Consider the following 24,265-nt stretch of genomic DNA (forward strand, 5'->3'; position numbering starts at 1 on the left):
GCTTGCTCTGGCCTGGCAAGAAGTGCTCTGCCAATATGGTCATTAGTATAACTTTTAGAAAAGTGTACTGCTCAAAGAGCTTTTTAAAAAATACATACATTGGTTACTAACTGCAGAATAAAGACGGCAGTGATGCAGTGATACATTAACTATATTCTTAGATGAAGAGTTAATGTGTAGATGCATGGAAGAATTCACACACACACACAAATATGTGTACATCTCTATAATATTTATTTTGCTTACTTCCATTAAAAAAACTAAGATGCGTATACACTGTCCAATACGTTTGTAGAGTAAAAGTTTTGCAATCAAAATATTTTCTTTTGGATCTTTTGGGAGAAAAATCTCTCTATGTGCCTCATGCTAGCCTCAGAGTCACTGGTTAGCCAAGGCTGGTTGCAAATGAATGATTCCTCTGTCTCAGAACACATGTGCTAAGATTAAAAATGTGCACCATACTGACCAGTCCTGAATTCAAATTTGTAATGAAAACTACAACAGAAACAATCTTATTTTTAGTAGGGGGCATGGATCCATGGCTATTTGAGCTCCTAAGGAACCCTCAGTGATACTACACTGTTCCCCAAACAGCCATGGCCAAATTGGTTCTGCAAGGTCATAGAACCAAGAAATATAAATAACTTAGGTAGGTTTGAGGAGTCTAAATAAATAGAACTGAATCTCATGCAAGTCCCTAGATAGACCTCTGCATAGAAAACAGGCTAAATACAAGAGCTAGAAAATTCCAAGTAAGAGCTGCCCATTTGTTAGCAGCCTGGTGTTAACGTGCAGACATTTTGGTTTGCACCATTACCCGGTGGTTGTGTTATGTTATGCTACAGGATGGTTACTTATGATCATCAGCTGGAAGGAATTTAGAACCAGCTACAAGACACACCCTTGGGCATGCCTTCCAACGCTTTTTCCAGGGAGGTTTAACTGAGGAAGAGAGATCTACCCTGAAGGTAGACAGCATGGTTAGTCACATGGTGTCTCTAAGTGAATAAAAGCATGAGAAAGAGAATACAAGATTAACATCCCTTGCTCTGCTTGACGACTATGGCCTCTTTGCAAGCAGCCACCTCCCAGACCTCCACTGGAGGGAGAATCTCCCAACTTGCAATGCCTTCCTTGCCACCATGCGCTGCCCAACAAAACTTTCTTTCTTAAGTTTCTTTGTAACTAATGTGAGATACTAGAGGAAACTAGGTTGAGAGCAGGCAGCACCTCACTCTGTGCTACCTTGTGACTTTTTTCTAGAATGAAGTCAAAATAAGCAGTTATAATACTATGAATAGGCGTGGGTGGCAAACCTTCCTGGGCTTGGGGCAGGTGAAGGGAAGGGTTCATTGTGGGGAATCTGCTGCACACCGGAGCTCGGTAACCTTCCTCATTAGAAATTAAACACACACCAAGTCAATTATCAATTAAGTGACACGTTGGATAAACATTGTTGGCATTAATTGACCCTTCAAGGGTTCTTTGAAGCTCACTGGGCTGCTCCAGTTTCTTTAAAGTCTTGTTTTGGTTTCAGCCAGTTACTGATTAGATTGATTTAATGGTGAAATTGTGCTGGGTTAATGGGAACAAAATAAAGTACATTTATACAGTGTGTTGTTTTTCCATGGAAGGGAATCACACCCAGGCCATGGAAAGAGAGGGTATTTGGTTAGTTACCTACTGGGCTTTCCTCTTACTGTACAAAATAACAAATTGAATCAGGAAGGTTCTGCCACACAAATTAGTAAGGATTGCTGGAGGGTGATTCCACAGTGTTTCCTCTGCATATCTCCTATGAAATTCTTCACCTAGACACCCCTCTAATCATTTTGCTAACTTTGTAAACATTGGCCAGCTTGCAATGGCAGCGTGGAGGCAAGTAACTGTGTAACCTTAAAAAGAGACAATGGTATTTTCAGGGAAATGAGACTGATTCTCTGAGTGGGGATGTGGCCTGTGGCTAAGGCAGGGAGACTTGAGGGAAGGAAGGATGGTAGAAGGGATTCTGGCCCTGCCCAGGAAGACCTTCTAAGGCTGCTGGATTCTTCCTACACAGCTTGAAGTGGGAACACTCAGCTTGGGGCAGGGCAAAGTTTCCATGCTTGTCCTTGCTCTTCCTTTACAGTTCTGTGCAGCTGCACACATTCCCTGACTCATGAAGAGAGCACATATCCTCTCTCCAGTCCCCTACAAAGAAAATACAGTCCTCACTCTTCAACCCTTATGTCTGAAGTTAGCAACTGCAGCTGACTAACTCAGAAATAACATGAACTTTCATTCTTGGTATTTTTAGAGTCATAGAATACACCATCAAATCACTTCAGGAGGATAAAACCATAGACAGTTTTACTGCTTTAAAAAAAAATTCTTGAAATTTTATTTTTACTAGATGTATTTATTTTATATGTATGGATATGTAGGTGCACTATGTATGTAGTACCCACAGATGTAAGAAGAGGGCATCAGCTCCCTTAGGGATGAAGTTATAGATGCTTGTGATCCACCATGTGAGTGCTAAGAATTGAACCCAGGCTCTTCGTCAGAGCAACAAGTGCTCTTAACTACTGAGCCATCTCTCCAGCCTAGTTTTAAAATTTATAATAAAAAACATAACTAGAGCCTGTTACAAAGTCAACTAGAAACAATAGCTCTGTTCTTAAGTGTCACTAAGAAGTCTACCTGACTATATGACAATCAATAATAATAATAATAATAATAATAATAATAAACTTACCCTATTTAGTATGCATACAGGTAGTGAGGTTTAAATCCCCAACACACCCCACATTTAATACATATACAAGTTTGGCAAATGAGATTCACTTCACTGAGGCTGCCTCTACTGTAGCCATGGCAACTTAGAGCAAAGACATTTTAGCGGAGTTGGTAATTTCACTCAAAATGTAATGAAAATAAAGCTAATCCCATTATTATTCTCAACAATTTTCCATGTAGTCCCCTCTTACCATGCCCTTGCTTGTTCATCCTGTCTTTAAAAACAGATTATTGGAAAATTGCACATGTGTGCCCTCTCTGCACTCATAGCCATTAGCACGATCCTCCTGCCTCTGAGGCATAACCTTGTTTTGGAGAAGAGGCCAAGTTCATCCTCCTCCCTACTTTCCTTGCAAGCCTGGGATGGATAAATCTTCTAAATATACCAATTTGGACCATTAAACATTTCAGAGACTGTCACTAAAATTATAGTGAAATAATAGTCTTTTTAAAGATAAGCCAGATAATACACATTTGTATAAATCTTGAAAGCATGTTCCCAATTATTCTATTTTAAATTTGAAGTGTGTTCGTGTGGGCTTGATGGTTATTTAAGAAAACCATCTTTTTTTTTTTTTTTTTTTTTTTTTTTTTTTCTTTTCAGCCTCCACTGAGGAATATCGGCTTGATGTGAGTTCCATTTAAAGTAACACTCCATATGGACATGTCAAGATAATTCTCTCTGTAATTACAATAAGCACTGAATGTCACCAAAGTAAAGTAAATAAGAAAGCCCTTTGCCCTCTATCCTTCAGTATACAGTGGTACATGGTTCTTAAGTGGACCTGTCTCCGCAGCAGCTACATCCTCTGCAAGGCACAGGAGGACTGTGCAACTGAGTAATGGTGCATCCCAGTCGGGACACTGATGCGTCCCAGTGCCGTGCAGTTGGAGGCTGAGGCTCAGTGATGAAACCATGGTGGACTCAGAACCCAACCTCGTGGCTGTTTTCTGAGGGCCCTGCTCTCTCTGCTCTCTATTGTCTTTCTGGTGCTCCAGTCTTTTGTTCATATAACAGATAAGGTGCTAAAAGTCTGTGGTGGATTAAATAGGAATGGTCCCCATAGATTCATGTGTTTGAATGCTTGGACCACAGGGAATGGCACTATTAGGAGGTGTGGTCTTGTTGGAGGAAGTGTGTCACTGTGGGGGAAGGCTTTTAGGTCTTACATGCTCAAGCAATAGAAGTCTCAGCTCCTTCTCCAGCACCATGTCTGCCTGCATGCCACCATCTTCTCGCCATGATGATAATGGACTAAATGTAAGCCAGCCCCAGTTAAGTGTTTTCCTTTATCAGAATTGTTGTGGTGATGGTGTCTCTTCATAGCAATAAATCCCTAACTAAGACAGAGTACATAAGGACAAATCCATCCTGCAGGGCTCTTGCATTTCTGCAAAATGGGACCCCATGAGTAATCCTCATAATGAGGGTGTAGGATTGCAACTTCATACAGTCTATGCAAGCCACTCACAGGGACAGGCTGGGCCAATAAACAGCACAGTTTATAGTTCAGGAGCCTGCAGGGACAAAGTCCTACTAAATTTCCCTCTAACTTTCCTGGAAACTGTCTATGGGGATCTCAGGGAGCTGAAGAAAGTCTCCCCATCATAGTCACAGAATTTGGGTCTTTCTTAAGAGCTGGACAATTTCTACCTGAACAATGATGCTCTCCACTGTTGCTTGTTGCCCATGGGTTGTGGTAGCTGCACTGGGGAGTGGAGGAGAGTGGAGCAGGGAGGGACAGGAGAGGACAGGAAAGGAGCAGGGGAGGAGAAGAACCATCTGTGATGAAGAAGGAAGAGAATAAAGAGCATCAGAAGAGAGGAGAGGAGCGAAAGAGGGGAAGAGAGGAAAGGAGAACAAATGAGGAAGGGAGAAGGCAGGGGACAAAGGGAGCGAATTTATCAGAGATGAATAAAGAAATAAATGAAGATGAGTTGAAGGGAAGAGAGGGCTGGGGAATGATGGAAGAACATTCACTTGGGATGAATAAGGAAATGCAGGAACGCTGGTCCCTGAACAGACCTGAACTGGGGCACTTTGTCCCCTCAGTGATGCCCACACAGGAAGGAGCTGCTCCCTCACTGGGGTCCCTATCATTTCCCTGACAACTGCCTTGGCTCCCCTTTCTGGACTCACGCTTCATCTCCCTGGCAACTGTAGCACGAATCTTAAAAAGTTCTTATTAATAAGATCAAACCTGAGGCCAGTTATTGGGGTGAAATGCTGGATGTTCAGAGAACCAGAAAAAGCCACGGCTACCTCACCTCACTGGATCCTCAGCTGGTCTTGTTTTCTCAGACTGGAGGTCTCTGAGTCCTCATATCTGAATGGCTCTCAGCTGAACTGTGCTGCTCAAAACCTAAAAACTTAACCAGCCAAATGCTTCACCAGCCAAATGCTTCACCAGCCAAATGCTTCACCAGCCAAATACTTCTAGTTTCTGGTCCTCATGCCTTATATACCTTTCTGCTTTCTACCACCACTCCCTGGGATTAAAGGTTTGCTTTCTGGGATTAAAAGCGTGTGTCACCATGCCTGGCTGTTTCCAATATAGCCTTGAACTCACAGAGATCCAGAGGGATTTCTGTCTCTGGAGTGCTAGGGTTAAAGGTGTGAGTGCCACCATTTTCTAGCCTTTGTATCTAGTGGCTGTTCTGTCTCTGACCAGATAAGTTTATTAGGTGCACAATATTTTGGGGAACACAATACCACCAGAGACAACTGCCTTGGCTTCACTTCATATTTCCATCACTCATGTTGATACCTAAAATCCCACACTTTCTCCTATTTGTACATCAACTTTGCTTGGCAAAAGCCATCACTAAACTCTATAAACACTAAGTTCATCACTGTTTTCCAATCTCTCCCTCACCCTGACACCTAATAGCAAAGCCATCAGTCAACACCCAACATGTCCAGATTCTCACAAATTAAAGATAACCAAGTAATTCCTGAGACTCATTCACCATGTCTTTTCCATTCACTTTATGTAGTTATAAAGTTTTTCATTTAAATATATATATATGTATATATATATGTATATATATGTGTGTGTGTGTAATTAAAGTTAGAATTATTTGTATCACCTGTTTGTAGAACAATGATTGGCAAAAATTAGGCACATGATTGATGCTTAATGACTGACTTTGTCTCTTATGAACTTACAAGGCATTTAAATGTGGCCCCCTAGGGCATGGTGCAAGGTCAAAGAGTGACTAGTAATGTGACTCAGGGTGGAATATAGGACAGTAGTGGCTTTTCAGTCAGCATCTCTGTTCATAGCTTTGATTCTTAGCAATACACAAGATACACAAGAATTCTAACAAATAAAAGAGGTTGAAGAAAAAGTGGCTAATTATAGTCGGAATGTCTCTCAGTCCCATCTGAACCCGAGATGCTTATAAAATAATCACACAGAGGCTTAAATTAATTACAAACTGTATAGCCTATGGCTTCAGCTTCTGGCTAGCTAACTCTTTCATTTTAAATTAACTGATTTCTATTAATCCATATATTGCCACATGGCCATGGCATTACCAGTCTGCTGGCATTCTGTTGTTCCTTTGGGGGTAGCTGGCATCCCTCCCAATGTCACCCTTCTTTTCTCTGTATCTCTGCTTGGATTTCCCACCTGGCTGTGAGCTTTCTTGCCACAGGCCAAAACAGCTTATAGTTAATATAAGCCTCTGAGTGAATATTTTATAAATGTCTGTGGGATGGGGTGGGACTGAGAAACATTCCAGCTACATTTGGCCACACAACATGGAATAAGAGTTTCCCTGTAAAACCTAGAGAACTTTTAAAGAAATTCTAAAACTGAACTAAGAATGACTTCCTAGTTCTCATGTTTGATGGGGGCTATGGTACAGAGACACTGTGGCATTCAAGCTTGAGCACAGCATGTCAGATTCCCACCACAGAACACAGAAGTGTCTCCAAGTCATGTAGTGCACTGCTTGGTGGATTTATCTTTTGCAAGTATAGAAAAAAAAAGGTTTCTGGGCTACATGCTGCTTGATGGAGGCATAGACCTACTACTTCCCAGAGTTGGCAGTGAGCATGGCTCCCAGAACTGGCAGTTAATGGAACTTTGCCATGTTGGGAAACTGAATGGGGTGGAGTCAACAGTCACAGTTGCCGCACAGCGTAAGTTAAGTTTTCTAGGTATATGTAGACATATTTCAATTAGGTACATTATCTTCAAGCACTTCAAAGACCTACAGAATATGGCATTTAAAATGTTTTAAAAACTTAGACTTTTCTGGAAAATGAGATGCATCTGCTCCTGACAGCACCAAATATTTTAAGGAGGATGATGGGTATTGAAGAAACTCCATATAGCAAAAGTTAGCCATTTGGGCAAGAAACTGGTCTTGCCTGGACTGCTTGATAATATGTTGTATAAACTGGACATACAGGACCCATAGGAAAAAGACTACTGAATTTTTCCAAAACAAGGTAAAATGGTCCTTTAGGTTTCTGCTTCACAGAGGACACAGGGAAAAGTGACTGAGAGACTCTAGGGCTATAGGCTAAAGATAGATGCCCCAACATTACAGAGGAACTTTGAATTACTGTCCAGGTAGCCAGCTGTCTCTGTCATTTCAAGAATTGCGGAAGTTGCTTACAATGCACTTCCTGTTACTTAGGTAATATTATATCCCTCTGGGGTCTTTGATGGAGTTGAAGACTAGATAGTTACAATTATAGTTTTCTTTAATCATGATAAAAGATAAATTATATATGAAACTTTAGACTTACAAATATAGGATAGATGATAAAATGTTTTCTTTAATTTTGCCAAATACAAATATAGTAAATATTGTAACTGTAATTCTTGCTGGATAACTACTTGTTATATGTAATTTTACTGTGATGAAGTTAAAATCTTTCTGTTTGATTAGACAGAAAAGGAGAAGTGTTGTGGGATGTCTTTCTGTATGCCATGAATATGTGTTACTCAGATTGGTTGGTGAATAAAGCTGTATGGCCAATGGCAAGGCAGAATAAGGTTAGGCGATCCACTCAAACTGAAGAGAGAGGAAGAAAAGGGGAGAGAGATGATTCAGTGGTTAAGAGCACTGCCTGATGTTCTAGAGGACTTGGGTTCAATCCCCAGGCCATCTGGTGCTGGACCATGCCAGGATAAAATGGGGGGGGGGGAGAAAGAAACATATGACCCCCTTGCTCCTCTTCCTTTTTCTTCCTCTCTCTTCAGTTTGAGTGGACCACCTAACTTTTTTCTGCCTTGCCATTGGCCAAACAGCTTTATTTATCAATCAATCAGAGCAACATGTATTCATGGTGTACAAAAAGACATCCCACAGCAGCTGATGTCAAAGTCTTTTCAAGTTTAACAAAATCAAACAGTTCATGAGAATGGCTGTATAGTTTGTTTAAATCAGTGCATGGTAACAGGTTTCCCAAAGGAATTTTGTTACTTAGTCTGGTTTCATCCCCACACCATTCTTTCATCCAGCTGTCCCCTTGAAACTTTCCATGTAATCCTCTCCCCCATGTTCTTCTTTCTACTTTCTATCACATGTTATAATACCTTTTATTCCCATTATGCCCCCATTTCTAGTCTCACGTACATACATATTATATGTATTCATCTTATTGTTTTATGTATATGAGCATTTTGCCTGCATGGATGTCACATCTGCCTAGTATACATTGAGGCCAAAAGAGAGTGTCACATCCCCTGAGACTGGAGTTACAGATAGATGTGAGCCACCACGTGTGTGCTGGGAAATGAACCCAGGTCCTCTGCAAGAGCAACTGGTGCTCTTGACTAATGATCCATTTCTCTAGGCCTTCATTCCAATATAAGCACATACATACACACACACACACACACACACACACACACACACACATAAATGCAGAATTTGTCTTTCTAAACCTGGGTCACTCTATTATATTTTTTCCAGGTCTTTTCATTTTTCAGATTTCATTTTTCTTTACAGATGAATAAAATTTCACTGTGTTTATATACCACGATTCCATTATTCATTATTTATTCACTCAATATATGTTGATGGACATTCCTTTGTTGATTCCATTTCCTTTGTACTGCAGGTAGAGCCACAATAAACATGGATGTGAAAATTACTCTAGTAGAATGCAGTCTTTTGGGTGCATGCCCAGGAGTCATAGGGCTGTGTTAGAAAGAAGTTCTATTTTTATCTTTACTTACTAATTGGAATAATAGTTAACATAAGGGAAATAAGACTCCAGAGAAGAAAGTACTTATCCATTTGTGTGAACATGGAGCTTCTGGTTATTATAAAACAAAGTAAGATTCAATGCAATGTTAAGGATCAGTGTAAAACAGGATCTAGTAACGGCAGTTTTCAAGTTTAGCATTATCATCCTTTCAACTTTGAACTGAAGTCACAATTGAAGCCCATGGAAATACTTTAACATTTCCTTCACTGTCTGCACACACATGGCCAGTCTTTCCTGTGAATGCATATTCTCAAATTAATTCATGGTTTAAGACCCAAACCAGGCAACTGAAACAACTTTCAAGCCCTAGAATCATTTAAATAATTAAAGCAAAATGAAATCCAACTAGTAACAAATATCTTAAAAACATGAAGCAGGAACCAATCCCTTTAATGTCTGTTCTTTTAATTTTCCATTTTTAAAACTGTACTCACAAAGACAAAATGGCTCTGCTGCAAGCAGCTCTGTACCTCAAAACAATTGTAACTGATCAAACTGCAATCCTCAAACTCATCTCTGGCACACACTCAATAGCTGCCCTCCGATTGATCGGTCTTGGTCACACATCAGACTAGAGTCCATGCTCACTCTGTTTGAAGTGTGTCCTCACAGGTGCTTCTGCTGTTGTGTCACCCTGTTCACAGAGTGGCAGGAACATGTGTTCCCATGGCCAAGTTCACCACCACTTTGCAAGAAGAATGAAAATGAAAAACCTCAAAGCTTAACAACATCTGCTCAAATGGAGTCAACTCTAGATGAAAGCCAAGGCCACAGGGTCTCCCTAAGCTCCTCCTGGGTAAATTTGATTGTAACATGAGAGAAGGAGAGGAAATCCAAATATATATCTTCTCCAGCTTCAAATGCCAGTATAGAGACATCTCAGACACTGAAACCAGTTATAGCCAAGTGCCAAGGGAAAAATACTGTGCTCAAGTTGGCCAGTAACTATCCATGGACAGCAAGTGATTCTCTTTCTCTTAGAAGCAAAGATGCCTGAGAAGTCACGGTGACTTCTCCAAACTCACCATATGGATGGTGCTTCTGTTCCGCTGATCTCTAAAAAGTCATATCCCTCCTCCAGCTGGAAGTCCGTAAAAACAAGAGCAATGGTATCCCCAGGCTCAGCCAGGATGGTCCATGTGCAGTCAGCGTTGTTGTCATACTCTGAGGGGAAGTGAGGACTGGATATGGAACTGCTGGTTCCCCGGAGGGTTCCTCCGCAGGCTCCCTCAGCTGCAAGGGCAGAAACAAAAAAAAAGCAACTCAATTATCAGAAACCTGTCACACATGAGCATGTTCACAAATGCTCCTATTGACCAGAGACAAATACTTTCTGAATTTTGAATGGAGATAATTTAAAAAGGTCATTTTTTAGGTAATTAATTATCTTCACATTTGGTGTACAAAAAGCTAAAAGTTAAATTCCATTATCAACCCAATGTCATAGTGGGAAAATGAATAAAACTGACAATAAAGTAGATTTAACATATAAATAAATACCTAAATATGCACTTAAATGCAACTAAACTCTTCATAGGGTAATGCAAGACAGAACTTTATATTTCCTATTTACTGTGTATGGAACTGCACAGTATGTTGACATGTGTAAATATTACTATAAAACTTTCATTTTTATATATGAATACATCATACAAATAAATGATCATCAACAAACAACATAACTTTACTTAATATTTAGAATTTATTCTTCTCTGTGGTTTACCTGTATGCTACCAAAATGGATTACTTGAATGCAAATCCAGCTGCAGAAATAGCAATACTAGTTTTATTACACTAAAGTTCACCAAACACTGTTCACTACTGGAGCTAGAATCCAGGGTCATAGTTGAAGGACTGAGATGTGTTCATTTAAATTCAACTTTTGAGATGCACATCTACATCATCATTCTAATTGTTAACAGGTCTCTCAGAGTTTTAGAGGGAAAATTACTGGTATTGATCCTTGTGGGATGACTCATCCCTAATGGGCTTGAGGGTCAGAAGGCCCAAACAAGTAAAAAAGATACTTTCTGAGAGCCAGCCTGGGTCTGCTGATGGTCTTAGCAACAGCAGATGAAACATGATCTGAAGATGACCTGGACCAATGAGAGGCAGCCATGTCACACCAGCTGATGCATATTCATAAGACCTCCCCCCAGGGTGGGGTGGAGGGTATATAAGGCATGCCTCTTCCTGAATAAACTGAGCTTGTTGTTTCGACATTCTCCCGGAGTCTGTGTGGTTTGACTCTGTGCCTACTTGGCCCCCACCCTCAAAGGGAACAACAGCAAGGACCCTGCTATAGATCCTAACATTCCTTATGGTGATCTACAAGCCACAATTTTATGACAGGAAACTCTGAAGTGGGCATATTTAAAAAGAGTCCAGCAGAAGTTAAACTGAAAATCTTCAGAATAAACTTTAATGGACTCTTCAGGTAAAGACCTCAGTAACCAGAGGTGATATGCAAGCTGTGTGGGAAGAAATTGCAGTGCCATGCATATGGTATGCTTGTCTGCTGAAGCTCTACAGGGGCCCAGCATCCACCTGCAGCCCTCATGTATGATCCCCCACTGTTAAAAGCATTAACCATGTTCAGAGTGGAGCTGGTGTTGAGTGATGACTCCAGAGCTGTGTGCACACACTGTGATAAGAACATTTTATTATTTTAACATCCGATGAGAGCTGTTGTGGCGACAACTGGTAGCGTGTTACCCTCTGAAATGACCTCAAATTTCAATCATGCTTCTTCTTTTCATGTGTGAAAAGAGTAGTAACTTCTAAAGTCCCTGTGTGCCTACTATATGTTTGCCATGTCTAAGAACTCAAACTTGAGTGAGCTATTTGTTCTTAGAATACCACTGAATGTCAAAGCACAGAAGCCCTTGGGATACGGGACAAGAAGGCAATCATTGTGGCCTTCACTCATTCAGTGTGCAGAAAAGAGGCATGGTTTTATGGCCACAGGGATGAAGAAAAATGCTATAAGCAAGACAAAAGATAAAAAAATAAGCAGAGGAAGAAAATATGAAAGAAGTTGACAGAGATGAAAACATGCATCATTTTCTGAATCTGTACTTGTGATTGACTTTTACAAGCTAGATATTTCAAAATGAAGAGAAAATTTTAAAATCACTTATAATTTGACTAATCTTAGGCTAAACACATTCAAGTCTATTATAACCATTTTATTGTGTTTTATTCTTTTGAGACAGGGTGGCAATATGTACTCTGAATTGACCCCAAATGTACCATGTAGCTTTAGCCAATTTCAAATTGTGCTACCAGTCTGTAATAGCACTTAATCTGGTGAATTGCAGAACTCTAGTAATCTGATTCATAACTATTTTGAGAATTTGACACAAACCCACTGACATAAGTGTTTATGAGAAAAGTTTTCTATTATTCCCTTATCACATTTGCCAGAGGATGGAGTTCTGATTGCTGGAATAAAGAAAAAAAAATCTATCAACTATGAAATGTTAAGAAGTTGTAAAACAGAATAAGACGATCCACAATTAATGTTAAAATTAATCAATTTAAAGAGTTTATTGCAAAAAATACAAAGCATAAGACACCTGCTTTTGAAATATGTGTTCTCACTGTGATATGAGCATTTGGTGAATTTAAATTTAACAGTGCAGTCAAGTATTTGTTTAATTATAAAAATAATCTCCAAGATCAATAAATAAATATTGGGAATGATATTTGTAAGATTTTGTTCTAATTAGAATTGGCAATCTATTTTACCTTAAATTTATGAGCAAAACAGATGTAACAAAGCAATAGTTCATGTTTCTTTTTTTCAATCTACATGTATAAATGAGGATGTCACAATATTTCATTTCCATTAAATGAAGCATGAAAAGAAATTAGTAGTAACTCCCAACTAATTTTCATGGAATATGTCATGGTCCACATTTCCTGGATTGTTTTCAGAGCCCAAGAATATTCCTATGTTTTAAAAATCTATCAGGCTTGACAGTCACTCTTCTAAGTCTCCTCTGACACAGGTGTGTTAGGATGCTGTAATGTTATTCTCTGTCATTCTATAAGATCCAGGGCCATGAGCTGCTACTAATCGTTCAGCACCAAGGACAGCTCCACGTCTCCATTCACTGATTTCTGCCTGAGTCATAGGAAAGCAGCTGAGAACAACCAGCCAGTGAAATCACAGTGAACACTTCTGGATTGGTTGCAACTGAATGCAGAAGCAGTCAAGACTCCACATGGTTCCCAAGCTACACATATAATTGTTTTTTGTTTTTTTTTTTTGAACATGCCTGATAAAGAAGTAAATTAAATTCTAAAACAGCACAGATGAAGTAGAGATTTTAAAAACTTTAGGTTTTAAATCTCAGCACCACTGGCATTTGGGGCCATGGGTATATTTGTTGTAAATGACTGTCTTGTGCTTGTAAGAAGTTCGCTGTCACCCAAGGTTCTGATAAATAATGGTTGTGACAGGTCTCAGTTGTAATAAGTGATATTTCCAGCAGCATTCACAAGGGTTCTGTAAGTTTAATTCATGCCCTCACCAGTTCTGTTTGCAGACATAGACTTCCAGTTATAAGACATAATACCCTATTAAAATGGTTTAGTAACTTTGAGTCAAGAAGAGCTATTAGTTAGGGGATGTTTGACTTATTTATAGTTATTAAAACAGGGGTAATATTCATAGACTTTCCCAATGATCTGTTTATGTAAAGCAATTTGATTTGAGAAAATGCAATATTATTTGAAAACTGTCTCAGTTTGATCTATTTCACACAATTGTTTTCTGTAAAAAAATAAATAAAAACTGTAAGTAAAAGAACTGAATAAAGAAATATAGCTATCCAATTTTTCTAAACTAAATTATCTTTTTTTTTTTTTTGCTTTAGAAAGACATAATGATCAGCACAGTTATCAGAGTCCTGTGGTGTATAGTCCTCACTAACTCATCTCTAGCCCTGAGAAATGCATGTGTGGTAGAAAAAAGTTAAATTCTTTAACAATGATAATTCAGGTAGAGATGTGTCTCTTAGCCAACGTGTTCTCAAAAATTGTCTGGGCCTGTAACAGAAAACACTGCTCTATATTGAAATATGCTATGTTTTAGTAAACATTTGATGTATTATTATTATTAGTGAGGTACTACACATTAAGGATGATTATTTTACAAAGTTAAATCATTGTCGCCAATATTTAGATATATGTTAATATATCAGAAGTTTCTTTTGTCCCTTAAATACTAATAAACAATAAAAACACCATCAACAATTTAAGGCTTTATTAATAATTTTGTTATATTTATAGGAATTTATACTTAGAATGTAGAAAATATGGGAATCTAATTAAATAATTCTTATTAAAACCCCATCCCTTCCTTTCTTACAAAAAAGAGCAACATAGCATCAAAGTTTCTGGGATAATATTTTACTATGAAATTTATTATACAACACATACTTCATAAATGAATGAAGAGCATGGACATCAATTACTTAATTCAGTTTTTTAGAAACGGTCACCATAAGATTCCCATGTGGAAATGTGACAGCAGAGTCATGGGTGTGGGCATGGCTACCACACAAGATTTCTACTGGGGAAATAACTTTTTAAATCTATGTTGAGTTCTTGGAAGATCTTTCATTTTAAAAAAAGGTTGACCACATAAAGTAAGTCTGAATGTGTCTGAGTTAATCCAGGCAGAAGGCAATATTTTTAATGAGAGATGAGCTCAACTCTATTGTTTTCTGTGCGTGGGAAATGACTCTGGGTGTCAACAAAGGACACAGATTTTTATTTTCCCTCTGGGAGTTTTGACCTTCTGAAAAGTCTTGTTCTCAATTTAAAATGTCCCTTGATAGGTATGCATGTCTAGCTAAAATCTATTTTACACATACAGTTTAAAGCATCAAACAGAACATGATTTAGAAGCCTAAATTTGCCATGTTATAAAGAACTCTTTAATGAGTCATTAAAATAAGTTTGAATACAACCACATTTTACTGTCATTGCATGTGTGTACCAAGGGTCTGTGATTCCTGAAACCAGTCCAGGACATCCTATGTCATTGTTAACTTTAAAAAATTAAATATTTGCAAGGGACTGCACTGTCTCTCTCCTACTTAAAATATAAAGGATGCCTGCTACTGGGTGGTGTCTTCTAGACATAACAGAGAAGCTGCAAGAATATGTGTGCCTAAACAAGACCTGCATAATGACATCACCAGTTGCCATGCAAAGCACATAGTGTAAATTTCATGAGACTCTACTCCTTACATGAAGAGCTACAGTCAATCAATGCTGAGAGGATCTGCTTTCTTCAGTGATAAGTCCCCCAAGAGGTTATCCAATCCTAAATAGGCTCTAAACACATAAAATAGCAGCATAAATTGAATGGGCTCAGTAGTTGGTTGATTAAAATATGTATGCATATGTGCAATAATAACAATAATGATTAAAGAACATTTATGAACTTGGGAGTGAGTGGGGGTACCTGGGATGAGTTGGAGGAGGAGATGGTGGAAAAGATATGAATATAATACTCATATATGAAATTCTTAAAAACTATGGCTCCACAAAACTTGAAGTCAGATTGCCTAGTCTTGAACTAAGTTGTACTACTTATTGGTGGCTGTTTGGGGGTGTTTGTTACTTTCTCAGTGCTCCACTTTGGTTTACTATGCAATGAGAGCACCCTGTATCCATCCGTGGCTTATTGTCAGGAGAAAATGAATAATAATGCTGATGCATGCATTCATGGTTAGGCAAATTCTAACTGCTCTTTGTGAATGGAGGTTTCTTCTATTTGTCTCAGTAAAGGTGGTCACATTACCAAGATTCCTTACAATGTGTTGAGCCTTGTGCTGACTGGTTTTCATGTCTACTTAACTCAAGCTAGGGTCACTTGGGAAGAAAGAATATTAATAGAAAAAAATGCCACCATAGGATGCAACTCTGTAGAGTATTTGCTTGATTAGTGAGTGTTGTGGGTGGGTCCAGCTCACTGTGGGTGGTGTCACCTCTGGGCTGGTGGTTCTGGGTGCTAGGAGAAAAGCAGGCTGGGTAAGCCACTAGGAACAAGCCAGTAAGCAGCACTTCTCCATGGATTCTTCATCAGCTCTTGAAAATCGGTTCCTGCCTTGAGTACCTGTCTAGCTTTCCCTTGGTGATGGACTAAAATGTGCAACTGTAAACTCAAATGATAATTGGAGATTCCACATGCTAGTAACTTCTGAAAAAAGCTGCCCATCTTCAGAGTGGAAGATGATGTCATCTTTGGATGGCACAAGTTGAAGCCCTATCAAGGCTGTCTACTACCAACCTGTAAGGAGACATATCCACCTCTGTGGTTGACACTAGCATTTCTAGATCACTTTCATCTTTCCTCTATAGATCCACAGCTCTGGATCTCCTGTCACTAGAATACAATAGTTATTTTCTTTTGAGTATCTAGAAAGTTCCACACGTGTCATTATTATTTCTGGAATACTTAAACTACTAGCTCACTTCTGTATTTTCCAGATCCCGCATCCAAGAGATTTATCTCAATGCATATTCCAGTGTTAATCCAGGTAATCTTTTGAACAATGAACCCTCCTGGTTCATTCATTCATCTTTTAACTTCTTGGCCCCAGATCATTCATTCACTATCATCATCACTTTTCCCTCCCTTTCTACAAAAGGTGATGACTTTCCATAGCTTCTATTTACCACATCACATGCTTTCAGTTCCCAGTTCCATATCCCAAGATCATTCACTCAAGTATCTGAACATAAGTTACTGACCCCTAGGCCCCAGTATACTTTGATCCTAGCACTGATGCACTTCCTGCCTTCAGCCCTCCATGTCCTCACCTCTCATGTTCACTTGAAGATTACCTGGGAATTTGAATCATTCCCTGTATTTCCTCTATGCTGTTGTCATCCAGAGCAATACTGGAAGATACATCAGACTCGGGTCTGAAAGAAAGTCATTCTTACTGCCATGTGGTTAAAAATAGTTGGAGAGGAGCTGGAGAGATATGAATACTGTGAATACTCATTGTTTAAATTGTGTGGAGGGAGATCACTAACTGTGATATCCAGAGCAGAATCTGTCCCTGGTACCTGGGTTGTTTGTGATAAACAAGGGTAGGTACTCAAGATATTCTGAGACTGGAGTCCACTGCCTCCTGTACTTTCTTCTCTCACTTTTCAGTGACTATAACACCAGCAATAAGGCAAGTGTGGAACTAGAGCATGCCATGGGCCTAGTCCTTCTTGGAGGATGGAGAGAAAATCCATCCAGTGTACCTGATATGGGACCTGAGGCTCTCCAGGAAATTACCCATTCAAGTTACATTAATTAGGTGAGGTGATATTTAATCTTAAGGGTAAAGTTCCTTCTATTAAATGCTCCATATCACTGTAGGTCATGATGAATAGAATATGTTTGGGCATGTATTTATTCTGTGATCAGACACATGGGGCTTCATGGCTTGTTTGAGACATAGCATGGTCTGCACCCAGAAAAAATAATTGAAAAACGTGAAAAAGAAATGTACAAAACTGAAAATAACTGCAATGAGCATTTTTTATTATCATCTAAACTTGTTGTAAGATTATATTTTCTCTGTGTGTGTTCCTATTCTCACATGCACCTGGAGTTCAGAGATGAAGTTCAAGTCATTCTTCAGGTGGTATCCACTCTGATTTTTGAGACAATTCCTCTCACTGGTTGGTATTCCCATAGCCATCTAGGTTTCTGGCCTGTGAGCCTGAGAGATCTGCCAGTCACCATCTCCCCCAGGACTGGGATTATAATGTTTCATTACCTGGCTTGTCGTGTGGATTCTGCAATAAAATTCATCTTCTTACACTTTACTGAACCCTTTCCTCAGCCCCACAAAACAATATGCAATGAAATAGAGTGAATGGTATGCCTCAATGTGTCCTGCAGCAGACTCAATGTGTTAATCTTGGAGACAAGATTTAGTATAATTTTATATTGAGAGATGGTTCCCATACTCCTTTCCATACATTTTCTCCAATTTCAGTAAGAATTATATTGGCATATATTGTTCACTATGCAAAACGTGCATAAAATGAAATTGTCAAAAGTCATAGTCTTATTTAAAGCTAAGCTTTTGTGATGAAGTGTGCCCATGCAGTCTTCCTCTGGAATAACCACTTCTGACAGGCAGATCACTTCTGGTGCATTTTACAACAGGACTTTGTAATTCAAATGACCAGGCACAGCTGTTTTCAGAGCATCACAGGGTGTATGGGCTCCATGATGCAGGGCAGGTCTGCCATGTTCTTCTCCTGCTCCACTGTCTCAGTTCTCTTTGCCCTTTCATCTTTGTTAGTGGAACATCTGCAGTTAGATGTCTTGATTGATCGTTCATACATCATTGGCAAGTGATACATGTCACCATAGCCACTTGGTACAAGGTTTATAAATTAAAGGTATCTTTACTATAAACTATTTTAATTGAAGCTGGGCATGCATTGTAGAATATTAGTATAAGAGGCATTACATTCATTTATGCTGGGGAATATTTGTTTAAGGATGCAAAGATGTATTTCATTCTTTTATGTTGAATTTGTTTAACTCTGTCGATCTGTGTTACTTTGCCTGCCTAAACCACCTGATTGATCTAATAAAGAATTGTATGGCCATAGTTAGGCAAGAGAGAAATAGATGGGGCTGGTAGGCAGAGAGAATAAACAGGAAGAGAAATCTAGTGAGAAAAAGGAGGAGAAAGAAAATGAGGAGAGGAAGTCACCAGGGGCCAGCCATCCAATCACATAGTTAGCCACGAGTAAGAAGAAAAGAAAGATATATAAAATAAATAAAGGTAAAAAAGGTTAAAAAAAAAGCCCAGAGGCAAAACATAGTTAAAGAGAACAGGATAATTTAAGTTGGAAAAGCTGGCTAGAAATAAGCCATGCTAAGAACAGGTATTAATAAGTAAGAACAAGTCTCTGGGTATTTATTTGGCAATCACTCAAAGAGAAAAAAATGAACAATTACAGGTATGCATTATTTATCATATTTGATCAAGGCACCATGATAACATTTCTGGTCTTTATTTGATGGTATTTTTCTCTCTGAGAAACAAAAGCATCTAAGGGTCTACACTCTCTTTAAATGGATCAAGTAAGTCACATCTGAAAATACCAAAACAGCTACTCTGTTCTGCACTCCCTAAAACTGTTTTTAGCAGTGACATTATGTTTTGGCACATTTGTGTGCATATTTATCTTAAATACACATATTTAAACAAACAGAAATGAGGATAGTCCTTCATTGAATAAGCAGAACATTCCTACCAATGATCTGTTTTGGCCATTTACAGATCATGCTTCCAAACAAAACAGACAAGCAATCACCAAATGAAATTTCCTTCTTTTACTTATGCCAGAGAAGTTGAGTGTAGAGGAAATTTATAAAAACTAGCAAGTCAGAACTGGCCTTAACCTCATCTTTGTTGAGTTTTAGACACAATGCTGACACATCAGACATTGGGTTCATCATTACAAATTCTTTATCATGAGACTTGACTGTCCTTGTTGACTGTGGGTATTCTCTGGCTCAGAAATATAATAAGCCCTGTCTGCCACGTGAGTCACCTCTAAGACATGCATACATGTCTCTTTCAATCTCTATGTTTACATTTATCCTATTGGTTTAATTACTCTGGAATGTTCTGACTTATATACAGAACATTTTTTATCTTATATATCCTACATTTGTTATCTCCATAATGACTTTGCTTTGTTTTTCTTTTTCAGTAATTCACAGATATCAGAGAAGTTTCTCAAGTCAGTTATGATGGCTTAAACCAGAAATTTAGAAATAGGAGTAGGTATTAGTATGAGTTCAAGGCCAGCCTGGGTCATTTAGAGAGACTCTGTCTCAATAAATCAACTAATCAATCAATCAAAATTGGCTTCATACCAGGAATGTAAGGATGAATCAACTTATACTAATAAATAAACAAATATAAAACAATGCATTAAAAGAGTCATAGACAGAAAGTACACAGCCATTTCAAGAGGTGAGAAGTCTTTGATCAATTTCAGCATCCCTGCATGATAAAATCCCTAAAGAAACTAGAAACAGAAAGATTATATTTCAATATCACATATATAATACATATATACATATATATAACAGAAAGATTATATTTCAATATCACACACGTATATGTATGTATGTATGTATGTATGTATTATGTACGTATCAGCATCACAGTGAAAGAGAAAAATGGAACACATTGCCTCCCAAACTAATGACAGCACCAGTCTAGTTTAATGCATTATTCATGTTCATTATCCTACTTAAAGTATTATCTTCATCAAGAAGGAATAGAAAAGAGATACAAGCAGGAAACACAAAAAGTAAGATTAGTCTTTTTTTTAGATTTGTATATGTTCCTATTCTTACAAAATCCTGAAGTCTTCACCTAAAACTTTTAAACACAATGAGCATCCATCCCCAGTGAAGTAGCATAAAACAAAACCAGCACACAGAATTCAATACGGCAATAACAAGTACATGAAAAAGAAATTCAGGGAAACAACACCATTAAAAATAGACCACAGATAAACAAATACACAAGTCATTGAATAAAGAAAAAAATAAATTCCAGGCATAAGCTTAACTAGTAATATTAAAGATTTATACAATGGAAAGCATAATGCACCAAAGAAAGAAATTAGAAGACACTAGAAGATAGAAAAAAAATAACCCTCCCATCTCATGGATGGAGTAGAACCAATATTTTAAAATTAATGTATTATTGAAAGTGTTTTATATACTAAATGGGATCACAAACAAAACTGCAATTACTTCCCTCACAGGACTATTTGAAAGCATCTTAATATCCACATGGAAACACAAACATCCCCCAATAGTCAGAGTAATCCTGACTAAAAGATCAATCCTGGAGGCATTGCAAGGGCTGATTTAATTTATTCTTCAGGGTGATAGTGATCAAAATGGCTCAGAGATAATGGAATGGAATAGAGGACCCAGAAGTGAGCCCACAGAGATACAGCCATAATTTTCCACAAAGTCATCAGATTCCCTAGGGAGGAGGGATAGTCTCTTTAACAAGTGGCACTGGGAAAACTACACACTCACAAGTAGAAAACAGAAATTAAGTTCTATTCACGGTGTTAAAAATTAATTCAAAATGGCTCAAATATCTCAATGTAATTTTAACATTACTAGAGGAAATCACAGGACTAACATATTAAGGTCCAGGGATATACAGTGGCTTTCTGGATAGGACAGTAATGGCTCCAAAAATACTTAACAGGGATCACATTTTGGAATGTGTAAAATTAAAAAGGTCCTGAAACAAACAAACAAACAACAAAACAAACATACCACAATAATTGACAATGAAGGAGAAATCTCTAGAATCAGAGATCTGCCAGTTCCATAAGTGACACACCCAGGATACTGAGAGGAAGCCACAATTGAGACATCAGAAAGAACAAATAACGCAACCAAGAAACATGCAGTTTTTAAGATGAACAACAAATAGCCAGCAGGTTTGTGAAGCCATATTCAGCATCTCTTGTTATTAGGTGTATGCACATCTGGGTTCCAATCGGACAAGATGTGAAAAAGGAATGCTGCATGTCTGTGTCATCAGGGACCAAGAGCTAAAATCAACTAAAAGACAAAAACAAAAAGTAGATAAGTCCAAAACAATACCTTCTAGAAACTATACTAAGATTCCTTCTAATCACAGTCAACATGGCTGTCATAATACAAAAAAAAAAAAAAAAAAAAAAAATCATCAGATGATAGGAAAGGTGTGGGAACATAGGAAGAGTACTCATATAATTCTGGTAAGAACATTAATGAGTCCTAAAGGATTGAATATGGAAGTATTCCCAGCCAGCAGAAGTCTTTCACATTGCCTTCCATCATGGGAAGAACACTCTTACGTAGCTTTTCGCAAAACTAATTTCGAAGTAGATAGTGCTCTCTGGCCTTTTTAGCTAAAACATGCTTCAGCAGTCTCTCAGAAGATAAAAAAGAATCCTTATCACATGACTTCTTTGTTATCTCAGGCCCATTTTCTTATCGAATTTTATAATTAAGCTACATCTGTGTACAGAACCAACTGTTTACCATTAATTTAAAGCATCAGAACTCTACATGAAACAAGGACAAGTATAGAAGACACAACATGGTGGCTCACACTTGTAATGCCAGGAGGCTGAGACAGAGGGATTCAATCACTGCTAGGTAAGACCAACCTGGGCTATGGAGTAAGATCGTGTGTCAAAAAAAAAAAAAATAGAAAAGATAAATAAAAGTACTTAAATTAATCAAGATACTGACTAAGCTGTTCAAAGTAGCAGCCATTGGCTTATGTGTCCCTGATAACTTGAAATGTAGGTTTCATATTTTGCACAGAGATATGTGTTCATTATAAAATGTATACTAGATTTTGATAGCAACATGAGAAGAATATACAACATCCATCAGTCATTAATATGACTGTGCATCCTAGTGATAAAATCTTGGATATTTTAGGCTAATACAGTCTATCATTCAAATAAATTTCATCTGTTTCTTTGGTGAAAGAACTCTTTTCAATGTTGGGTCTCACCCATGGTCAGTGGACAGGCCACTCCACACAATGAGTCAGCTACCAGCAGCCCAAGCAATGTTGATGTGAGTCACTGAATGTTCCCTTGAGCCCATTGCCAAATGCTGAGTCTTGTGATCTCTGTGTCTTTAATACAAGTTGATCCCAGTTGCTATCAGTTCCCTTGATAAGCCATATCAGTCATGCTTGCCTGGGACATGGTAAATATCTCTGTATAAATTTGGAGACTATTAATAGGAAGTTCACTTGTCTATGTATTATCTATCTATCACCTGTCTGTCTATCACCTGTCACCTGCCTATCAGCTATCTATCTATCTATCTATCTATCTATCTATCTATCTATCTATCTATCTATCTATCTATCTATACTTATTTATCGTCTATAAAGTATTTATAAATGTATACAACTGTATTTCCAATAGTATCTTAAAAGATATATTCATTTTTATTTATGTGTGTGTGGGAGAGCCTGCACAAGTGTACGTACACTGCATATGTACATTATACAGAAGAGTCAGATCCCCTGGAACTGAAGTTAGAGGCAGTTGGAGCCACCTTGTAGGTGCTGGAATTCAAACCTAAGTCTTCTACAAGAGTGACCCATGCTCTTCACCATAAGCTATCTCTCAATCCTACCCCTCAATAGCATTTTTGTGGATAACTAAGTTCCTTTATTCTGGCATCTCATGTGCTTCAGATCTCATTGGACAACACGGATGATACAGCACATCACTGAACATAATCCAAGAATATACTTGAGAAAATGAAACAATGCTTTAAAATTCAGGGAATACGGTACAAAACCTAAAGGTAAAATGTGAAATGGTTAAACTTCTGGAAGGAAACAAAGTAAACATCTCAAGACATTGGTATTGGCTAAGATACTGTGGTAAGATCCCCAAATCACAAGCAACACCTACAGGAATTGACAGGTGGGCTATCATACTGTGGAACTTCTGCACAGTAAAGGAAACAATAACGTGAGATGTTCTGAAGAATGAGGGATGTTTTCATGTCATCATCCATGTGAGAGGAGAAGAACAATCAGAATCCATACATCACTCAAATCACAGAGAACTGTTACAACTATAACGATAAAGTGGAAGCTGAACTGGTGGTTGCAATGGACATTTCCCATAAGAGACTACACCACTAGCCAGCAATTCAAGAAATACCAATATTAACTCCAAGGGGGTATAATTTCACCTCACTTAGAATAACTGTTATCTAAAGACTGTGTAAATAAATAAATGCAAATGAACTTGCAAATAACTAGTGGTGAGAATGCAGAGAAAAGGGAATTCTTATACATGATGGATGATGGGTGATTGTCCAGGAAGTAAATTACAAATTTACTATAGAAAGGATTAAGTCTCCTCAAAAAAAGCAGCAATGACATCCAATAATCCAATGAAGGGAAATTTAATAATTTCATGAGAGAGATTATTGGGTGACCAGTTTTTCTGTAGTACAATTTACAACAGCTGAGATGTGGAATCATACATGGTCACCATCAGGTCCTCTGGTGTCCATGCATTGCCTAGGTGATAACATGGGATCCATATGATTCACTTTCTATGAAAGATTTTATGAGTAATGCCTTTACCCACTTTCTTTCTTCTTGTTGTTAACCCTGGCCTCAT

General features: G+C 38.2%; 1 protein-coding gene across 1 annotated transcript in view; it reads right to left on the minus strand.

Moving 5' to 3' along the window:
- Positions 1-24,265, minus strand: part of Csmd1 (CUB and Sushi multiple domains 1) — a 1,301,483-nt gene that overhangs the window by 772,772 nt on the left and 504,446 nt on the right. Inside the window, exon 4 of the mRNA XM_028882070.2 lies at positions 10,039-10,246. Within this exon, the coding sequence (XP_028737903.2) occupies positions 10,039-10,246 (208 nt within the window). The remainder of the gene's footprint in view (positions 1-10,038; positions 10,247-24,265) is intronic.

This window comes from Peromyscus leucopus, chromosome 17, assembly GCF_004664715.2.
Source record: "Peromyscus leucopus breed LL Stock chromosome 17, UCI_PerLeu_2.1, whole genome shotgun sequence".
NCBI classification, from domain to species: Eukaryota; Metazoa; Chordata; class Mammalia; order Rodentia; family Cricetidae; genus Peromyscus; species Peromyscus leucopus.